Source organism: Prionailurus viverrinus, chromosome B3, assembly GCF_022837055.1.
Source record: "Prionailurus viverrinus isolate Anna chromosome B3, UM_Priviv_1.0, whole genome shotgun sequence".
In the NCBI taxonomy this organism is placed as follows: domain Eukaryota; kingdom Metazoa; phylum Chordata; class Mammalia; order Carnivora; family Felidae; genus Prionailurus; species Prionailurus viverrinus.
In genome coordinates, this window is record NC_062566.1 from 115,780,264 (window position 1) to 115,802,821 (window position 22,558).

At 43.0% G+C, this 22,558-nt stretch overlaps 2 protein-coding genes across 9 annotated transcripts; one reads left to right on the forward strand and one right to left on the reverse strand.

Moving 5' to 3' along the window:
- Positions 1 to 1,317: 1,317 nt before the first annotated feature.
- On the reverse strand, positions 1,318 to 9,549 carry ACYP1 (acylphosphatase 1). Of its 2 annotated transcripts, none has more exons than XM_047861931.1 (3): positions 9,371 to 9,549; positions 8,481 to 8,578; positions 1,318 to 1,727 (listed from the first exon to the last, which is right to left on the reverse strand). In XM_047861931.1, the coding sequence occupies exons 2-3, from the start codon at positions 8,574 to 8,576 to the stop codon at positions 1,512 to 1,514; spliced, it is 312 nt and encodes a 103-aa protein (XP_047717887.1). In that variant the 5' UTR covers positions 8,577 to 8,578; positions 9,371 to 9,549; the 3' UTR covers positions 1,318 to 1,511. The 2 variants fall into 2 exon arrangements, with proteins under 2 accessions (XP_047717887.1, XP_047717886.1); XM_047861930.1 differs by lacking the exon at positions 9,371 to 9,549 and adding an exon at positions 8,999 to 9,104.
- A 4,815-nt stretch (positions 9,550 to 14,364) lies between these two features.
- Positions 14,365 to 22,303, forward strand: ZC2HC1C (zinc finger C2HC-type containing 1C). 7 transcript variants are annotated; one of them, XM_047861925.1, is made up of 3 exons: positions 14,365 to 16,708; positions 21,734 to 21,817; positions 21,923 to 22,303. In XM_047861925.1, exons 1-3 carry the CDS (start codon positions 15,383 to 15,385, stop codon positions 21,995 to 21,997), a joined length of 1,485 nt encoding a protein of 494 aa, XP_047717881.1. In that variant the 5' UTR covers positions 14,365 to 15,382; the 3' UTR covers positions 21,998 to 22,303. The 7 variants fall into 7 exon arrangements, with proteins under 7 accessions (XP_047717881.1, XP_047717875.1, XP_047717876.1 ...); XM_047861919.1 differs by having other exon boundaries at positions 14,367 to 15,276; positions 15,364 to 16,708; positions 21,734 to 22,303; XM_047861920.1 differs by having other exon boundaries at positions 14,367 to 15,272; positions 15,364 to 16,708; positions 21,734 to 22,303.
- Positions 22,304 to 22,558: the final 255 nt, after the last annotated feature.

Consider the following 22,558-nt stretch of genomic DNA (forward strand, 5'->3'; position numbering starts at 1 on the left):
GCTGGCCAAAAACAGTGCCTGGACGGTGAGGCACTCGATGGGTGAATAAATCCACACCCTTCCATCTTACAGAATTACAGCATTTCAGAGCTGGAAAACACTGAGAAACTAGCTCCACCCTCTTAATGTACGGATGAGGACCCCGAGACTCCTTTCATTGACTTTTTCTTTGTGTTCCTAATGCCACTGCAGCTTATTTTCAAACTGAATAAGAACGTTAAGAACCCTGTGAGAATAGATGTTTGGGGAATTATTTTTTTTAATGGTGATTTAGTTTTGAGAGAGAGCGAGCCAGCACAAGCGGGGCAGGGGCAGAGAGAGGGGGACAGAAGATCCAAAGCAGGCTATGGGCCAACAGCAGCAAGCCCGATGGCAGGCTCGAACCTGTGAACTGCAAGATCATGACCTTGAGCCTAAGTCTGACACTCAACCTACTGAGCCACCCAGGGATCCCGATATTTGGGGAATGACTAACCAATCCTCAGTTTTTGCTGTCTCGTTTTCAGAGCAATCTAGTATTTCCAAAAATTGTAATTTATGACGAACATGTTAAACTCAGTAGGCATTTGCGATCCACCTGTTAAATGACTGACCGAGACTAATCGACACATGTGAAGGGCTGGATGATGAGGCAAAATCCTGAATATTGCTTGTAGGGCTGCCATAACAAAATGCCACAGATCGAGGGGCTTAAACAATAGAAGTTTATTTTGTCTCAGTTCTGGAGGCCAGAAGGCTGAGATCAAGGTGTTGACAGGTTGATTTCTTCTGAGACCTCTCTTCTTGGCTTGTAGGTGGCAGTCTTCTCCCTCTGTCGTCACATGTTCTTTCCTCAGTGCACGTACATGTCTGTGTCCAATTTCCTTTTTTTTTAAGGACACTGGGGCATATTGGATTGGGGCTTACTCTAATGTCCTCATTTAACCTTGAGTACCTCTTGAAAGACTCTATCTCCAGATAGTCACATTTTGAGGTTAGGACTTAAACATATGAATTTGGGATAGGGTGACATAATTTATCCCATAACATTGCTTTATATGAAATCCTTGCCCAGAGGAGAGGAATGACAGCGGGAACTCCAGAAAAGTAAAAGTAATTAGTGCAAAATGCCATTTAAACAGCTAGCCTTAACAGGTGTACAATTTCCTGAAGAAAACTTCATGAAAACAATTTTTTAAAATGATTCAAAGTAATTTCTTTTTCTTTCAGCTCTCTTTAAATTACATCAAAACTCTCTTCCCATAGATGTTTGCTGAGTAAATACCTCTTATTTTGCCCAAAATGAAGTTCACCAAAGAAAGTACCCTACACAGAAGGTTCTAATGTGTTTTTATTTATTAGAATTGTGAATAGGTAGTTGTCATCCTTCTATCATACATATACAGTGATATCCAAATATCTGATACTAACATAACTTACTGACAAATTCTAATACTGAACACAGAATAGTTCTATATTAACAATAAAAACAAAACCAGTGAGTTTATCTTAGAAAATTTAAATTCGGGCCATTATTTCACAATCTGGAAATCTGAGTAATCCAACTTTACGATGACTTTCTCATTCCTGAAGTTTGCTCTATCGATATGTGATTTGGGACTTCCTCTTGTCTCAAGCCATTCCTGCATATGACGCACTTTAGAGATGGGACCTTGCAATTGTCCTTGCACTGTGCCCTGGTCAGTGTTCTGGACCCAGCCAACCAATCCCAGCTTTTTACCCTCAGCCTAAGGGAAAGAAAAATATGAGAGAGAGAAAAATCCAGTGAGATTGAAAACAGTGCGACTACAATCTGTTGCCAGAATCTTGGCCTAGAATCAAGCCACTGAAACTAATTTGATATTGTCCAGAACAGTCAAAACAGAACTACAGCAAGGAGAATCTCATTGACCTTAACATGAGGAGTTGGCCACTTGACGCCATTTCCTTCTTCTACCCTATAAAACCCAGGCACTAGAAATTTTCATTATGTAATCAGTTTGGTTAAGTACTAAAGACTTAAGTACTAAAGCAAGTCAGATGCTTTCAAAATGATTCCCTGAGGCTGATTGTTGTTAGGATACTGGGCTGTAGCTTGCTCATTTTCCTTTCTCCTAATCAAGAATCTGGTGGGTATATTAAACAGAAAAAGCATGAAGTTATCTGATCCTTCTCTTTGTCTTTAGCCAGGACCACACCTAAACAAATCCAGATGAACGAGTGTCCATTATATCTTTAAAAATCGGGGCGCCTGGGTGGCTCGGTCGGTTAAGCGTCCGACTTCGGCTCAGGTCATGATCTCACGGTCCGTGAGTTCGAGCCCCGCGTCGGGCTCTGTGCTGACAGCTCAGAGCCCAGAGCCTGTTTCAGATTCTGTGTCTCCCTCTCTCTCTGCCCCTCCCCTGTTCATGCTCTGTCTCTCTCTGTCTCAAAAATAAATAAACGTTAAAAAAAAATTTTTGCTTAAATCATTATTTCCTGGGCAACTCATTCCTGTGTTCTCACTATAGAAAAACTGTCTAACCCAAAGTCTTTATGTTACATCCAAAGCCCACTTTCTATCCTCCTCCTAGGGCAGGAAGAATCATATAGTGATTAGCCTCTGAACATCAAAGTTTCATGAGACTATATAACTATTAGGTTTTTATTTGATTTTCTTTTCTTCTGTCTAAATAATCACAGCACCTTTAAATTGAATAAGTTTATGAATACCATCTAATCATTGTAGTTGCTTTTCTCTTAGCCTTTCCAGTGTTCTTTCCTTTAAGTCATTAAACTGTGGAATGACTGAAAAACTGGGAAAGGTAGCAATGTTTACAGGTAATTTTTTTTTTGATAAATTTGCAAGCAGAGATATTATAAAATTTATTGTTAAAGTAACCTATGTAAATGGAAGGAATTGGGTTACAAAAGAAAATGGGAGTTAACATGACTGCGTGCCCAAATGCCAGAGTAGTGACCTAATAAATATGGGAAATTGCTGCAGTAGGCCAAAGAAAATGTTATGCACGGCAAAACCATGTTTGATGAGAAACTAAAGTATCTATCATATCAGTTATGTTCAAAGCAAAGACATGTTTGTATAATGGACAAAGAGGCTGCCGTCAAATAAGTAACCAATTTAAGGGATACAGAGAAAATTAAGGAATGAAGAAAAATAGAAGATACCTACAGCACGCATTAAGTGCCAAAATGGTGGCATTAAAAAAAAAAAAAAAAAAAAAAGAACAAAAACACAGAGAATGGATTTCAAGGAAGGACTACATCCAATTGACTTTGTATAACAATTGCACTCTTCTGCTTCAAATTAACCTAGGAGGGTCCGATATCCTTAGATCTTAGAAGTTACCTTATATGGTAACTAGATATAATAATGATTATATTAAGTTTTGAGCAGGAGTTTATAAAGTCACAATAACCTTTAAATTGCAATGTGATTTATCTGAACTCCTGAGAGCGGAAAAAAACACTCCCAACTTTGATTGGTGTTGAGAATGGGAATTTCCTATAGGAGTTTCGTGTAGGTTTTATTTGTGCATTTGATTCTGTTCTTATTTTTTTTTTAATTTTTATTTTTTCAATTTTTTTTTTTGACGTTTATTTATTTTTGAGACAGAGAGAGACAGAGCATGAACAGGGGAGGGGCAGAGAGAGAGGGAGACACAGAATCTGAAACAGGCTCCAGGCTCTGAGCTGTCAGCACAGAGCCCGACGCGGGGCTCGAACTCACGGACCGTGAGATCATGACCTGAGCCGAAGTCGGACGCTTAACCGACCGAGCCACCCAGGCGCCCCTATTTTTATTTTTTCAAAAATGTATTTATTTGTTTTGAGAGAGGCAGAGACAGCACAAGTGGGGGAGGGGCAGAGAGGGAGGAAGAGAGAGAGAATCCCAAGCAGGCTGTCAGTGCAGAGCCCAACACAGGGCTTGAACCCACAAAAGCCTGAGATCATGACCTGAGCCAAAACCAAGAGTTGGATGCTTAACCAACTGAGCCACCCATGGGCCCCTGTTCTTATTTTTATTTTTAAAGTCTATTTATTTATTTTGAGAGAGAAAACAGGGGAGAGTCAGAGAGAGAGAGGGAGGGGCACCTGGGTGGCTCAGTTGGTTGAGCATCTGACTCTTGATTTCCACTCAAGTTATGATCTCACCGTTTGTGGGATCAAGCCCTGTGTTGGGCTCTGTACTGACAGCTCAGAGCCTACCTGGGATTTTCTCTTTCTCTCTCCCTGGCTTTTGTGTGTGCGCTTTCTCTCTCTCTCTCAAAATAAATACACTATAAATACATACATACTTAAAAACCTTTTTTAAAAAAGAAAGAGAGATGGGGCACCTGGGTGGCTCAGTCGGTTAAGCGGCCGACTTCAGCTCAGGTCATGATCTCACGGTCCGTGAGTTCGAGCCCCACACCGGGCTCTGTGCTGACAGCTCAGAGCCTGGAGCCTGTTTCAGATTCTGTGTCTCCCTCTCTCTGACCCTCCCCCGTTCATGCTCTGTCTCTCTCTGTCTCAAAAAAATAAAATAAACGTTTTAAAAAAATAAATAAATAAAAATAAAAAAGAAAGGGCGGGGGGAGAGAATCCCAAGCAGGCTCTGCTTACCACAGAGCCCAACATAGGGCTTGATCTCACGGAAGTAAGATCACAACCTGAGCTTCTATCAAGAGTTGGATGCTTAACCGACTGAGCTACCTAGGTTCCCCTATTCTGTTCTTATTTTTAAATGATAGTATATTTTTAAGTGATAGCATAATGTTGCTGAATCATGTTCAGTTTTGAATATCTATCTAAATAAATGAACAGTATTTGTTCCTAAGAAAATTACAGGAAGCTAATTCTTCCTCATAACCATATTCTGAAAACGTTATTTTAAGGAATATAATCACCAACTCCAGTCTCCATCTAAAAAGAAAGTCCTTGCAGGGGCACCTGGGTGGCTCGGTCAGTTGAGCGTCCGACTTCGGCTCAGGTCATGATCTAGCGGTTTGTGGGTTTGAGCCCCGCGCCGGGCTCTGTGCTGACAGCTCGGAACCTGGAGCCTGCTTCCGATTCTGTGTCTCCCTCTCTCTCTGCCCCTCCCCTGCTCATGCTCTGTCTCTCAAAAATAAATAAATGTAAATAAATAAATAAACAGAAAGTCCTTTCAGATCAATAACCTAGACTGCCATCTTAGGAAACTAGAAAACGAAGATCAAGCCAAAATTCAAAACAAGCAGAAAGATAAAAATAATAAAGATTAGAGTAGGGGCTAATAAAATAGAGAATGGAAAAAAAGAGAAAAATCACTGAAACAAAAAGTTGGTTCTTTAGAAAGATCAACAAAAATTGCCAAACCTTTAGCTAGACTGATAAAGAAAAAGAGAGAGAAGGCTCAAATTACTAAAATCAGTAATTAAAGAGGGGACATCACCATCAAGCTTACCAAAATAAAAAGGACTATAAGGGAATACCATAAACAATTGGGTAGCAACAAATTACATAACTTAGATGAAAAGGGAAGATTCTTAGAAAGACTCAAACTACTGAAACTGGCTCAAGAAGAAATAGACAATCTGAATAGACCTGTACTAAATAAAGAGACTGACTTAGTAATTTAAAACTTCCCACAAAGAAAAGCCCAGGACTAAATGGCTTCAGAGGTGAATTATAGCAAATGTTTAAAGAAGACTCTTTCACCAACCCTTCACAAATTCTTCCACAAAACAAAAGAAAAAAAACTCTTCCCAAATCATTCTATTAAGCCAGTATTACCCTCGCATCAAAACTGGGCAAAGACATCACAAGAAAAAAAAAAAAAAAAAAACCCAAAACTCTAAGCTAATATTACTTGTGAATATGGATGCAAAACTCAACAAAACATGAACAAACCAAATACAGCAACATATAAAAAGGATGGCACACCAAAGAAAAATTGGGGTTTATCCTAGCAATGCAAGGTTGGTTCAACATAGAAAAATCAATACACTATAGCTTAAAAAATCATATTAATTATAAGCATGATATTAATAAAACAATGTAACATACCATATTAGCAAATAAAACAGAAACCGGATGAAACCAGATGATCATGTCATAGATGAAGGAAAAGCATTTGACAAAATTGAACACTCAAACTCGGAATAGAAGGGAACATCCTCAACCTAATAAAAAGGCATCTGTGAAAAACCCACAGCTAACATCATAACTAATAGTGGGAGGTTGAACACTTTCTCCTGTGATCAGGAACAAGACAAGTGGCCCTTGCCACATCTACTTAATATTATACTGGAGGTTCTAGCCAGGGCAGGGAAGAAGAAATAAAAGGCATTCAAAGTGGAAAGGAAGATGTAAAACTACCTTTACTCACAGATGACATATCTCATATACAGAAAAATCTTAGGGGATAAACTCACACACACAAATTAGAACTAGTAAACAGGTTCACAAGATTGCAGGATATAAGATGAATATGCAAAAATCAATTGTATTTCTATACACTGTCAACGAACAATGAAAAATGAAACTAAGGGAACAGTTCCATTTATAATAGCATTGAATATAATACATTTCTTTTTTTTTATTAAAAAAAATTTTTTTTAACGTTTATTTATTTTTGAGACAGAGAGAGACAGAGCATGAACGGGAAAGGGTCAGAGAGAGGGAGACACAGAATCCGAAACAGGCTCCAGGCTCTGAGCTGTCGGCACAGAACCCGACGCGGGGCTCGAACTCACGGACCATGAGATCATGACCTGAGCCGAAGTCGGCCGCTCAACCGACCGAGCCACCCAGGGGCCCCGAATATAATACATTTCTTAGGACTAAATTTAACAAAAGAAGTACCAGATTTACTTATGGACAACTATAAAATATTGTTGAAAGAAATTAAAGAAGATGTAAATAAATGGAAAGACATCCCATGCTCAAAAATGGAAGGCAATATTGTTAAGATGACAATACTTCCTAAATTGATCTACAGATTTTTAGAAATTTTTTAAAATGCTTATTTATTTTTGAGAGAACGAGAGATAGAGTGTAAGCAGGGTAGGGGCACAGAGAGAGGGAAACACAGAATCTGAAGCAGGTTCTGAGCTGTCAGCACAGAGCCCAATGCAGGGCTTGAACCCACGAACTGAGAGATCATGACCTGAGCCGAAGTCAGACACTTAATCAACTGAGCCACCCAGGCGCCCCATGATCTACAGATTTTAAGCAGTCTCTATTAAAATCCCAGCTGCCTTCTTGTAGAAATTGACAAATTAATTGTAAGATTCACATGGAAACATAAAGGACCCAGAATAGACAAAAATAATCCTGAAAAGGAAGAATAAATCTGAAGGACTCACACATCCCAATTTCAAAATTTACTTCAAAGCTACAATAATCAAGACAGCATGGCACTGACATAAGGGGTGAGGGGACAGTAGAGAAAGATGGGCTATAATACTGCTGGGTCCTTTCCCTCGACAACTTTAATCTTTGACGCTATCACCTCAATTTACTAAGACACAGGAATTTACACTGCATACTTGGTACCAAAGCTAATTGGAACATAGCTCTTGCTTTAACTTTTCGGCAGTTCTCTTTTTCAACAAGCACTTCATGTATGAGTATGAAACAGGGGGAACTGATTTGCAAGTGATGGGGAAAAGAGATATGACATATACCATTCATATTTCGAAGATGCAGGATTGAATTTTCTGTCCCACAGTACCAGGACTGTGACACTTCTTGTTCTTCAGTCTTAACTCATTATCTTTGGGGTTGGCAATACAGTGGGAAGGCCTGATATCCTCTTACAGAGACAGAAAGCAAACTGAGATTGCAGCGGTGTGTGCAAGTTGAGGGTAGGTGAGTGACATTAAGGCAGAGGTAGAGTCTGGCTGTCAATGGTTTGTTCGTGTCCACAATTACTCTCTATTACTCTCGTAGGAATACTAGACTCCACGTTCAATGTTACCATTACTTACCCCGGGATACATAAGGTATTTTTATTAGAAAAGCTTTAGCTTGAAAAGGTAACTCTTCTTTCAAAGCCATAATGAGTAGGAAGGAATCAAGTGGGGGAATGGAGTAGATGGAAGAAATAAAAGAGGTCTGAAGAAAATGCAGCAGCTGCAGAGGAAACAATTACATAAATTGCATAATTTATCAACAGTTTCATCTAAATGCCATCTGACCAATGTTAGCTTTCCTACAAGAATTGTGATCTCGTTTGATGAGGCCACAACAGGGAGAACTGGGAAAGCCCACGATTCCCCTGGGGAAGAGAGACGCTCATTAATAAGTGTTTAGGTACTCTGGTACCATTGTCAGGAAAGACCGATAGTAACAGCAGATGATTCTGCCATTTACATTGTATTTCACTCACTACAAAGCATTTTCATACCCATTGCTCTACGACATACCATGCGGCTACCAGACAGCCAGCGTCTCCCAAAACACATTTGTTAGGAACACTGTCTCTTGTTCCCATACACATAGCCTAGCTATGTCCCCAAAGCTTGTAGGCCACATACCTGAGTGTATTTGCGGAAAAACACCCCTTGGACCTTCCCAAAAATCTCATAATCCACTGATATCAGGGTGTCCCCTTCTGCCATGTTCATGCTCATACCTGTCAAGGACCAGAAAAGCAGAAAAGTAAAGGGCTCGGTATCTTATTCCAGGACCCCAAATCCTGAAGAAGAAAGGGCCATACCCACACGTCTCCATCTGTAACCCCTGCGACCTCTCCCTGACATAATGATCCTCGAACTTCAGAGCACAGAAGCGAATACGTGCAAGCGCGGATATCGTAAGTGACAGGAAATCACCCAGGCCGAAGAGCTTCGGGTCACAAATGCCACAGAGGCCCCTGTTGGGGCAATTACCTGTTTATCCAACTACCTTCCTAAACCCATCTCTCACCTGGCTCCCTCTCCATCCCTTCCTCTTCCCACGGACCTGGTCCCCTCGGCCACCAGAATCACCTCCTACCAACATTTTAGGGGTAATCAAACTATGAGCACGCCACGGGGCCCTGTCCCAGGCTCACCCTCCACGTCCTCTTGTCAGGCGCAAGGGACTACACCGGCGACCCGCACCCCAACGGTTCCCACAGTCCAGTAACCTCGGCGCCCGGAAGCCTAGAGAACGGCTCCTCCTTCGCTGTCTCCCATGCCCATCACCTCGTGTGACCAATCAGAAACGGCGCCCTCGGTCCCGGGCCCGCCCAGAAGGCGGGATTTCCATCGGGCTAGTCTGGGAGCGCCGGTAAACCTTGGGTCCGGGATCTGTCCAGAGTCTTAGCTTTCATTCTACAGACGCAGGCCTCCCCCCACCTCGGTGTCTAAGCGCACCCCTTTTTTCATTTTTCTCGTGGGGAGAAAGACACACGTGAAGAAGCACTTGAGATAAATTTACTCACTCAGTGAATATTTACTGAAAGCGTTCTGTGTCCCAGGCACATTTCTAAGTGGTTGACCTATATTAGCGGACAAAAAGGATCACTGGTCGGGAGGAACTTAAATTTTGGAAGTGAGAGATAGATGATAGACATTAAATACCATAAACAAATAAATTCAATAGGACACATTGGCAATCCTGCATTGATTAAGTCTAACAGCATCATTTTTTTTTTTTTTTTTCCAGCAGCATTTGCTCACTTTGTGTCTCTGAGTTACCTTTGGTAATTCTCACGATACATCAAACTTTTTAATCATTATCATATTTGTTATGGTGATCTATGATCAGTGATTATGACTCACTGAAAGCTCAGATAATGGTTAGCATTTTTTAGCAAAGTATCTTTCAAATTAAGGTATGGGCACTTTTTAAAGACATAATGCAATTGCATAATTAATAGACTACAATATAATACACTGGGAAAGCAATGCATATAAAAGTTATATTTCTATTTGATTCACTTTATCGCAAGCTTCACTTTATTGCAGTGATCTGGAACAGAGCCCATGATGTCTCTGAGGTATGCCTGGTACCTTTCTGCCCTTTTTCTTTCAGTTCTCTTCAAATTTTGGGCCATGACCAAGTCTGGAATTGGTAGCAAGGGAGATAAGTGAATAGAGAGGTCCCAATGGCAGTTATTTTTCCTTCTGTGCTTCTGGAAGCTGCCCATGAAATTCTATCTTACTATGAAAACTCCAAATAATGCTTATCTAAATCAACCAATCACAAACACAAGCAAAATAACTCATGGCCCTGGAATCACAATTGAATCAATCAATCTAAGCCAAATGACCACAATGCATGAATTTCTTTCCAGAAAAGGGAATTGTCAAGGGGGTCGTGGCTGATGATTGTTAAAAGTACAGTCATCTTGCAGGCATTTGAATACAGCTATCCTTATGATTAAGAATGCGTGTGAAGGAAAACTGTGGTGTTTATTGTTCCTCTTTGGATTGCTTGTATACATTACATCCTTTCATAATATAAGACTCCATATGTGATTATTCCAGGAAGGCAGACTTGGCGAGGTGAGGTGGATTTGCAACAGAAGTCATAAAGATTAACCATTTTGCTTGTTCCCCCACTGAAAAGTGAGGATCCAGATCCTGAGGAATCATATAACCTTAGTGGGGGTGAAGGTGGGGTGGGAAGCAGGATTGAATGTTATACTTGGAAATATTTGAAAATAATGCTAAACAGAGTGCCTGACTGATGTTATTTCTTTCTCTAAAATTCATTTTTAATGTTTATTTTTGAGAGAGAGAGAGAGAGAGAGAGAGAGAACAAGCAGGAGAGAGGCAGAGAGAGAGAGGGAGACACAAAATCTGAAGCAGGCTCCAGGCTCTGAGCTGTCAGCACAGAGCCCAATGTGAGGCTCGAACTCATAAACTGCGAGGTCATGACCTGAGCTGAAGTTGGACGCTTAACTGACGGAGCCACCCAGGCGCCCCTGAAAAATTCATTAAAAAAAAAAAAAAGACAAAAAAATCCCAAAGCAAAACAAAACAAAAAACTAGTTTCTCTATAGAATTAAAACAAACAAACAAACAAACAAACAACTATTGTCTACTACATATGGGACATACGTAGAATATACAAAGAAATATGCAAAAATGAATGATATATAATTTTGTCCTCAAAGAATTTATTTAGGGGGTGCCTGAGTGGCTCAGTTGGTTGAATGTCTGACATCAGTTCAGGTCATGATCTCACAGTCTGTGAGTTTGGGCCCCGCATTGGGCTTGCTGCTGTCAGCACAGAGCCCACTTCAGATCTTCTATTCCCCTCTCTCTCTGTCCCTCCCCCTCTCGCACTCTCACTCTCAAAAATAATAAATAAAACACTTAAAAAAAATTTTTAAAGTGTTTATTTAGTATAAGGGATGAATATGCATGCAAATAAAGTGTACAACATGCTCATCAATTCCACGACCATCCACTGAGAGCTCATCATGAGTCAGCCCTGTCCTGCCATAAGGACAGAAGATATCTGAAAGTGCAAAGGAGCAAAAAGATTCATTTTGACTGGGAAGATTGGGAAAGTGTTCTTGGAGGAAGCAGCACATCATCCAAGGTTACACGACCACGACCAGTAAGTGACAGAGCTGGGATTTACTTCCAGCAGTCTGAGTACAGAGCCCACTCCCAGAAATGTTACGCTCTCCCACCTTCCAGTGCATGGAACTTGAGGCAAGTTAGTACTGCTGAGATAAGAAAGTGGGGGGGGGGGGGGGCGGGGAGTGCAAGTAGTCAGGTGTGGCTGGACCAGGGGTTCTCAACCCTGGCTGAACAATACGACATTGGGGGAAGCTTTTCAAAATACCAATACCCAGGTCTCACCCCAGAAATCGCTTTCCAGGGAGTCCTAAAGCTCAGCCAGGGGTGCTATCCACTGGGCTAGACACTGGAGAGGCAGGGCTGGAAAGGTAGACTGGACCTCATCTGGCAGATCCAAAAACCACGTTAAATTATGTGTTCCAACTTGAAGGGGAAAGATAAAAAAAGGTATAAGTAAAGATATAGGTAAAGAAGAAGCCACTAGGTAGGAGAATGATGGGGGTCGGAGGTAGTAGGGTAACTGCTCTGGCAGCAGCATAAAAAATGAGCTTTGGGAACAGATGTTGCAAGCAAGAATAGCAGTTAGGAGAGTGATGCTGTCTGAATGAAAACTGAGGAAGAACTCACCAAGGGCAGTAGAAATACAAAGGAACAGTCACAGGGGCGCCAGGACGGCTCATTTGGTTTAGCAACCGACTCTAGGTTTCGGCTCAGGTCGCGATCTCATGGTTCGTGAGTTTGAGCCCTGCATTGGGTTCTGCGCTGTTTGAGCCTGTTTGGCATTCTTTCGCTCCCCCTCTTTCTCTGCTGCGCGCGCACACACTCTCTCTCAAAATAAATAAATAAATGTACAAAAAAAACAACCAAACAAGAAAGAAACAGTCATGTTATGAGACATTGCAGAATAAATTCAACAGAACCTGCTGACTAGTTCAACAGAAGGGGTGACCAAAGGGAAGGAGTGGAAGACGACACGCTATCAGCATGAAGGAGAACCCCGGACAAGAAGTAGATGGGGAAATGGGGAGATGGTCATGAGTTTGTTTTCTGTCATACCGAGTTTGAGGTTCCTGAGGAACGCTCATGTGAAGGTGATACACGGGCTGTTGGAAATTTGAGTCTGTAACTAAGGAGAGAGTGTTAAGGTGGATATCATTTAAACATAGGTGAGACCAGAAATGTCAGCATTTGGTTGAAATCATTAAGGAAGAGAATTTCTGGAACTGCATATATATGAGAAACCAGAGGGCTTTGGAGAACACCAAATTTGGGAGGCAGGTGAGGAAACGACATAAATGTCAGAGACCTGGAAGAAGATGGAGGAAACACATGAAAGAAGAAACCAAGAAGACACCAGAGCAAGTGAGAAGAGAGTTCCAAGCGAGGGAAAAATCAATGATGGCAGATGAATAGGCTGAAGAAATAGCTTTTGTCTTTGGCTATCGGAAGTCACTGGCAGCCTGGCAGTTAAAGAAAATGGAAATGGTGGAAGCCAGACCACAACGGGCTGGACAATGAGGGCAGATGAGAGAGTGGGGACCGCAAATGCACAGCTATCTATTAAGAAGTCTTGTGGAGAAGAGGAGAAATGAAGGGGAACCTAAGATGAGAAGCAGCAGGTCACGGGAAGTGAGGTTCGTTTTGCAGGGGAAAGTTAAACATATGTTAAAACCAAAGAGAAGGAGTGTGGGGGTAGATACAACTTGAGGTAAACAAGATGGAGGGATAAAGTGATGGAGGCAATTCCTGGAGGGCACCGGAAGGGACAAATTCAACAGAACTCATGCGAAGAGAAAGATTCTTTTCCCTCAGAAACAAGAGGGAAGGAATGCAAGATGGAGGGGGGCACCCTGGGAAATTCTGGCAGATTGGAGGGGAGCTGTAGGAGTTGATGACAGGCAGGCCAGATGCTGAGATAATTGGGACCGTCGGAGTAGCGGGAAACGTCTGAAACTGCGTATGTAGAGAAAGCAGTAGAATCAGCTAGAAAAGAAAAGAAGGAATCAGAAAGGACTGCCCTGGAGGGCCCACCAAGGAATTTCTCTGAAACATATAAAGCTGTAATATGACATGTTGAAGCATTAACACCGACTACTGCTGTCCATTTTATTTCCCATGTGCATTAATCTTTTGAGTAGTTACAGGAAAAAAGTAAACTGCCTGTTTCAAACAGCTTACACAAATGAACTGAAGCATGAAGACAAATAAACGCTCTTCTAATGTTAACAAGTTATAGAATGCCATTTAGTGTTGAAACCAAGTTATACAGATTATTTTCGATCTGGTAGTTCACTTTATTATCATTACACTTGGCTGAGTCACTGTTGGGCCCCACAAAGAGACGGCCAGAGTTACCACGTGAGAGTAAAACATTATATCAAAATAATTAGCTTGGCTACAAAAACTACCTCGGAGAGATACTGGGTAGCAAAACCTAGCCAAGTTGCTAAAATTTGACCGCAAGTTCCACACTAGTGGGGAAGAAAAGCACAGATGGACAGCCATACCTGGGGCCCGTACAAAGCAGCCGAGCGTGCTAAGAAAGGCTATCAGCAGGCCCACTCCCGCTAAGTGGGCGGACACCGGAATCCTGCGGCAGAACGACTCCAAGGCCCATCTAGGGGCTCTGTCTTTTGCCAGAGAAGGGCACACCCCAGGGTCTGGGAGCATCGTTCTCAGAAAAATACAAGTTCTTTGATGGAGCCCCAGAAGAGCCTCTCCCGCCCCCTCTCCCGTTCCCCAAGGGCAGGGCGGGACAGAGCTGCAGAGTTGGCGGGACACCGGGTCAAGTGACACTCAAACTGACCACACCCCCCTCCCCCCGCGGGCGGCTCCCGACCGCATGCGGACTGCGCCTGCGCGCGCTGGCAGGGCTGCGTTCGCGGCTAGAGAAGGGGGCGGGGCGCGCACGCGCTCCCGTCTCCAGGCAACGGGAATAACAGAGGCCACCTGAGAGCGCCTGCGCGGCGGTCGGTTGAGGTGGGGGGTCTGGTCTGGAAAACTAAGTCCTGGTGCCAGCTTCCCCTGAGCAGGAACGGTCGCCAGTGACTCAGGTACGCGGAAGGGGGGGACAGACATGGGGTCAGCGCCTCGACCCCCCCAAGGGCTCCATGGACAGAAGAGCGAGGGCTTGTTCCCACAGCCGAATCCCCAGTGGGGGCGCCCCGGCTGACCTCGTAACACAGAGCGTGACTTCGGCATTCCGGATCTAAAAGCTGCAGCGTCAGGTGGCCCCCAGCTCTCAGATTACAGACCTTCCGCCGTCCGTACCGCCGGGACTTCTTGGGTGAGAGTTTGGCAGCCAGGCACCTGCTGCAGGCCCTGTGTTTGGAGTCAAGCACGGTGCCAGCAAGAGCCAAGCCCTGAGAGCTCTCTTGTGCCAGTCACTTACCTCTGGGCCTTAGTTTACTCACCTGTGAAATGATAGGGCTGGATTGAGTCCTAAGGCCCCTAAATGCCAGTCATGTAACTGAGCGAAACGTTCAGTTTATGGGTGAAGAACCGAGCCAGCAAGGGGAAGCTGCTTGTGCTGTGTCACAGGCCTAAACCTTGACTTTCAATTCGATAGCTCTTGCCATTAAATCTTTCCGCCCATCCATACTGTGTATGGCAGGAGCATCACTGTGTATGGCAGAGGCTGGTACTGGAATAAAGCTAGGTGGCAGGAACACCCGTGTCACGTTCGTTTTTCTATTCTCAGGACCTAGTTAAGTACCCACAGGAAATAATAAGCATTCACCAAATGCTTATTGGAGGAAAGCTCTGGCATGCCCAACACCACTGTTCCTAAGAAGTTCAAGAGAATATGTAGGTAGGACAAATGTGGAAAGTTTACTTTAGCAGCTGGGGTGAACCTCAGACAAACTCCTTACAGATATCTGGTTTAAATCTCTCCTAGGCTTCAGTCCAGTCCCTGAATGGCTGGTCTCCAGTTGGCGCCACATCTGCCTGTGGGCGTTATGCTCCCATATAATAAAGCGGAAGCTCCAGGGCTCCTCTCAGCTAAGCAAGAGCCCTGTGAAAAAGGTGACTCTCCTCAGCGGTCCTCAATGGGGCACCCGAGGAACAATTTCCAGCAGAAGCTTTTGAGCAACAAAGAGCTGATGCCGGAGAATCTCTACACTCCCTCCAAATGGAACACGTACAGCAAAGCTTGGAGCTACTCCTATCCCCAGTGTGTTGGAATCAGCCAGCAGGATTCCAGAAGCAGTCCCCAGGGCCAAGCAAAGGGTTTGTTTTACTCATCAGATCCTCAGTCCTGGTATCCCAAAGCAGATAACCAGGAATTCATCCCCTTTACAAAGAAGCGAGTTGGGGTGGACCGGGCATACCCACTGAAACCTGTGTTCCACAGGAAGTCTCATAGTACGAGTGAGGCTGCCATTGATGGGGACCAGAATGTCTCTCCAAGACCCCCTGAACCAAGAGGGTTTCCATACAGCAGCGTTGGTTCAAGGAACTGGGAGAATTCATCTGGGGTTTGTGCTGTTGCTGCCACACAGGAGGAGAGGGCCGTGGCATATCCCAACAGGACTGAACGGGTGCAGATCCAAAGACTAGAAGCTGCAGGGGAGAGCTTACGGGAGGAAATCCGAAGAAAAGAGACCCTCCTAAGGGAAAAGCTGAAGAAGACAGAGGAGGAACTCAGAAGGATCCAGAAAGAAAAGGAACAGGCTAAGGAAAATGAAAAAAGAGAGCTACAGAGAATGACACTCCCCAGGAGGAGAGTTAAAGGTAATAGCAACACCACATACAAATCTACCTTCTCCCCAGAACTGGGGGCTGAGGAGGTCTTCAGCAGACACAGGGGAGAGGATGAAACTAGAGGATGGCCTCAAGAAAATTCTAGTCCACTCCAGTTCTCTGATGATGGAATACAGAAGCTCAAAAGGGAAAGACTGGTGGCAAGCAATAACAAAATCCGAGACTTAGTCTCAGGGCCACCAAAAGAGTTCTCTCAGTCTTCAGGAGTGCCAGGCCGTGCTTCACGGGGATCCACCAGCAATTCTAGTCTGTCTAGGGCACCAGACTCCTCAGTTTCCAGCTGTTCTACCGAGGAGCCAGAACTTGGCGAATGTAGCCATTGTGGACGCAAGTTCCTGTTGCTCAGACTGGAGAGACACTCCAACGCCTGCAGCAGGATGCAGAGTTCCAAGAGGAAAGTGTTTGACTCCTCCAAGGCCCGGGCCAAGGGCACAGAACTAGAGCAGTACTTGAACTGGAAGGGATCAGCCTCAGTCCAGGTAACAAGGGCAGGGCCTTATGGATTTGACTTTGAGTGGGGATCATTGTAAAGGGACTGTTATATCAGTTTTCTTTAGAAAAAGTTCATGTGTCATATAGGGAGAGAGTGAGAATGAACATTTATTGATTACAACTGCGTGCCAGGCACTGTAATGGTAGCTTTTCATAAGACCCCCACCACAACCCTTTGGGGGTTTCACTGTCTCTTATCCATTCAAAAATCAAGTCTCAGAGAATTTTACTTACTTGAGATCACAAAAGGCTTTAAATGGCTGAGTCAGCCTATAAATCTGGGTTGGAATGACTTCAAAATCTAGACTTAAAAAATATTATGTCCTATTGATTATAAAAGTAATAAATGTTTACTACAGAAAATGTAAAAGATGGGGAAAATATAAAGAAAAACCATGCAGCTGTTCAACCCCCCGCCCCCCGCCCCGAGAGAATTCCTTGCTCCTTGCAATGTATGTTCTGCCACCTCCCAAGATTAGGATTTGTTACTAACTCCTATAACCATATCTACTTTTTCAAGATTAGCTCAATTTTGATATACCTTCTTAGTAAGTATATAAAACACAATTAAGTTTGCACTTTTGGTTAACATTCCAACTACAGAAAAACTAGGTTGTAAAAAAACCATGAGACGCTTCCGTGGTAAGGTTAGGGGTACCTCACAGGCACATCTGGACAGTCAGATCTGGAGAAGATTGTCTGTCTCATGGATCAGTCCACTACGCCGCCAAGGTTATGCCCCTTGGTTTTTCAATGAGTGTTTGCCAAAGTGTGGCGTGCTGGCAAACGCTTTTTATTTTAGTAGTTTTAGTGTGCGTTAGAAAAATATAACATCATATGAAGCCCGTGGTATCTAGGAATCATGAACTTAAAAGAAAAATATGAAGTAATCTATAGTAAGGGGAATAAAATGAAAGTGGTAGGCAAATGATCAAAGTTTGGGAAAGCCTAGACCACATGACCTCAAAGCTCCATCCAACTCTACTTTTCTAAAAAAAATATGAGAGCATATTCTGTTTTCATTTCTTTTCAACACTCCCTTTGCTGCACTAGCACGTCTTGTCCGTAAGCCCTTTACAGTTTCCATGCATATTGCTGGGGCCTTTGACAACTCAAACTTACGTGGTGGCTGTTAGGAGAAGTCATTTGTAGTTATTTCTTTCAGTACTATTTGGAAGATCACCACAAGAAAGGCCCTTCTGGGTTCAGAGATAATCTGCCTGAGGTCCAGTTTCCAAAATTTTGCTCTTGCAGATAATGATATGATCACCAGTTTTCCTGCTCTTTCCTGTTTTCTTTCTGGTCAACCCAATAACCCACTGGGGTCTTCTCTGTCCCACTATAGCGGTTATTTCTGGCCAGCACCTAAAAGAATCTTGTGTTTCTTAAATTCCTAAATACATTAGGAGTGAAGCAAAAGAATTGAGTTTCTGAGATCAGACCCCCTAGCTTTGTGGAAACTCATTTGGGGCAGTATGTTGCACTGAGGACACCAAAGCAGAAAGAGTCTAGATTGAGATGCGCTCCGCTCCTTGGAATGTCCCAAGTCTTATTCGAAAGCTTTATGCCTTTGGAAGCTGAGTGGTTTGTGTCTCCCTCTTACTCGTCTAGTGTACTCGTGAGAGTAGGTGATTTTCCTTGTGTCCTTTAATGTTCCCATAACTTCCAGTCTCCAGTCTGGAGACTCTCCAGTCTCTCCACTGGACCTTAAGCATTTGAGCACAAGGCCAACATCTTTGTGCTTTGTGATTGATGAGTGTTAACTGAATAAAATTTCAATATGATGAATTCAGTGTAACTATCATATGGTTGAGGAACTTCTCCCTAATTCAATTCTCTTTAAAGTTCCTGGATTCCATCTCTAACACTCAGATTCTCTTGTCTTCTTGTCTGTTTCATTCAGTAAGACTCTCTCCTGAAGGATCCTTTTCCTTTGATAATCTCTCTTCCTGTTATTCATCATTAATGATGTCAGATCACCAAGCGGCTACTTGCCTTCTTTCTTCTGAAGAATTAATTTTACATTAATCTAAATCATACTTGAATACATTTTAAAAACCATGTACTGAGTGACGTATAAGGTAGATAAGCAGAATCCTGCTTCACCCCTCCATCCTAACCTGGCCCCCAGCAGCAGCCTTCAGTTCTGAAAGATGACTTCTTCGATATGTATTTCCATATTTCTCAATATGCTTATTTTCTTGATTAACCCATTTTACACATCATCTGTTGACTTCCTCTTATGAGTGCTGTGGGTAAAGCTTTCTCTCACATCTCCTCTCTTCTTACTTTTCTCTTTCCCTTCTCCTTCCATTGTAGTGGAATCACAATTTTGCATTAAACCAGTGATCAGCTTTTCCATTATAATAACCACATAAATGTTGTTCACTCAACAGTGAACAAATTCTGCCTCTGCCCACACGCACCTGGAATTAGTAGTTGACTCATGTTTTCATTTGCTTGCTTTCTTGCATACCGGTCTCTAGTTTTTTCCCCTAAATGATCCATCTGATGTCAGACACCTGTTAATGTTTTTGTAAATGTTCAAACACCTCTTATAATCCATCAATTTGATTTTTTTTTTTTTTTTAAATTTTGGAAACCTCCCTCCCACCACTCTTTTTCCTCCTGTACCAGTCTGGACTGGTTATTCTCTAGACCTGGTGCAGACCTATTGTTTTAGGATTTCTATTTGTTCCTCTTATGTGTTGGGTCCCATTTCCAGCTTCTTATGTCTTCCTTCTCTTGCCTTACTTTTTGCGTTGCTGAAGCTTTCAAGAAATGTGCTTGGGGGGCGCCTGGGTGGCGCAGTCGGTTAAGCGTCCGACTTCAGCCAGGTCACGATCTCGCGGTCCGGGAGTTCGAGCCCCGCATCAGGCTCTGGGCTGATGGCTCGGAGCCTGGAGCCAGTTTCCGATTCTGTGTCTCCCTCTCTCTCTGCCCCTCCCCCGTTCATGCTCTGTCTCTCTCTGTCCCAAAAATAAATAAACGTTGAAAAAAAAAATTAAAAAAAAAAAAAAAAAAAAGAAATGTGCTTGGGAGGCATGTTTTTTTTGTCTCGGAATGAATGAAAATATCTATATGATAGCATTATATTTGATGGATGACTTGGCCAGGTATAGAATTCTAGGTAGAAAATGAATTTCTATTTGAACTTCTAAGGCATTTTTTTCCACTAGCTTTTAGCCTCCGATGTTACTTTTGAGAAATCTGATGCTGTTTTGCTTCCGCTGCCCAATATGAAACTTCTTTTGGTGTTTCTCTTTTTCCAAAAGCTTACAGGATTCTCTATTCTGAAATTCTGAAATTTCACCATGATTGTGTTGGATACTTGGTAGGCCATTTCAATTTCATGAGCAGTCACCTTAATTCTAGGAATGTTTATTGTTATTATTTCTTTAATAATTTCCTCCTTGTGCTTTTTCTGTTCTTTTTGAAACTCCTATTGGTCAGGTGTTGGATTTCTTGGATTGGCTTTTTAATTTTGTAATCTTATCTACTTTCTATCTTGATCTTTTTTCTCATTTGGAGTAATTTTCATGACAGTATTTTACATTTCTGTTTTTATTTTTAGCTATCACAGTTTTTTTTTTAATTTTTTGATTTTTTAAAATTTACATCCAAATTAGTTAGCATATAGTGAAACAATGATTTCTGGAGTAGATTCCTTAATGCCCCTTACCCATTTAGCCTCCTCCCCCCCCCCCCACAACCCTTCCAGTAACCCTCAGTTTATTCTCCATATGTATGAGTCTCTTCTGTTTTGTCTCCCTCCCTGTTTTTATATTATTTTTGTTTCCCTTCCCTTATGTTCATCTGTTTTGTTTCTTAAAGTCCTCATATGAGTGAAGTCATATGATTTTTGTCTTTCTCTGACTAATTTCACTTAGCATAATACCCTCCAGTTCCATCCACGTAGTTGCAAATGGCAAGATTTCATTCTTTTTGATTGCCAAGTGATACTCCATTGTATATATATACCACATCTTCTTTATCCATTCATCCATCGATGGACATTTGGGCTCTTTCCATACTTTGGCTATTGTTCATAGTGCTGCTATAAACATGGGGGTGCATGTGTCCCTTCGAAACAGCACACCTGTATCTCCTGGATAAATGCCTAGCAGTGCAATTGCTGGGTCGTAGGGTAGTTCTGTTTTTAGTTTTTTGAGGAACCTCCATACTGTTTTCCAGAGTGGCTGCACCAGCTTGCATTCCCATATCATAGTTTTAATTTATAATAGCTCCTTCTGGTTCTCTGGTTGTTAAGTTTTCTTTTACCTGCTTTGTTGCTGTTTCCTGAGGGAGGAGGAACGAGTTCATGTACTTGTTTTTGTTTCTCTCCTGTTAGAGCTTTACTCAAATATCTGGTGATCCTAGGCTGTCCATTCATATATAAGTGAGGCTTGTTCATATTAGGGTTATCAAATAGTGAACCTTTGCATTGGGGTCACTCAGGGTCAGCATCTAATGGCTTTTCTCTCAACTGCTTGGTGCATCCAGAGAACTCTTGTCTCCTACAAGGGTGCCAATGTGTTTGATATCCTGGGAGCAGAGTGGGGGAAACAGACCGACAGTTCCATCATTTGTCATGTATACTTGCACTTAATCCCAATTCTCAGTCTCAATATTAACCCTGTTCGCTACTGTGCCTGGACTTCCTGAGTCCGAAACCTGTCTGGTTCAGTTTCTCCAGAGAATAAAGCCCTGTTCTCCTGTGAGGGTGCTGGAAGTGATGGAAACTTGGTTGTGCAAGATGGCAGAGGGGCCCCGGGACCCAGTTTATTCTTGCCATGCACATTCTCGTGAGCACCGAGCCTCCCAGTACTATCCTCCTTGGCAGGCCCTTAGCTTAAGTGCCTCCACTCTGGCAAGTCAGCTCTGCTGCCCTTTCCTGTTCTCTTTGACCTTATGGGTGAACACCCTTTACATTTCCTTGCTGTCTTTCTGATGACGACTCAGGAGATGAGGTAAACTCCAAGTTGAATGATCAGCCTTCCTCCTACTTACAGGCTGAACCTCCTCGGAAGAGCAACTGGAGACAGAAGCATGAGTCTTTCATCTGTACCCTCCGTCAGGCTCGAGAAGTCCAGCAGGTAATTGCCAAAGGTGGAAACCCCTCAGACTTGCCTCCTATCCTGCCTGCAGAAAATCCAGATCATATTCAGTGTCCTCACTGTAGTCGCCACTTTGCCCCCAAGGTGGCTGAGCGGCACATTCCCAAGTGTAAGACCATCAAGAACCGGCCTCCACCTCCAAGGAAGCATCCCAGTTGAGCGGACAACAGTGGAAGCCTCCTTGATAATTCAGAAGGCTCTGCTTCTCTTCAGCAGTCAATGGGAGTAGAATAATTTGATGGAAAACAGAACTAAAAGTTTTATACCTCCCCCATCTGCCTGCAGAGCTTCAATCAGTGAGGAGAGACCCTTTGCTAAGCAGCAGGAGGCAAAAGGAAGCCTCAGCTTCCCACTAAATTACCAGCTCAGGCTGGAGTGCCTTGTTATTGCCCTAAGAACGGAGGAGGGCTGAAGACACTCGAGAGGCGAGCGGGCTACATTAAAGCTCTGTTCTTGCAAGCCCGACTCGTGATGTGGGCTGGTTAAGTGCCTGCATTCGCTCTGCCTTCTTGCCTCTGCCTCTGCATGTATGTCTGTGATTCCAGTTAACTCTTCTCTTGCAGGAAGTTGGTTCATTACATTGAGTTGGGTCAGAGGATCATGATCACCCAGGTGGTATCTTATGAAAGATAATACGATTTTGCCGTAAGGCAAATGGAAATTTATCCTTGACCTCCCTGATGCATGGTCCTGCCAAAAGCTAATACAAGTCGGTAAGGT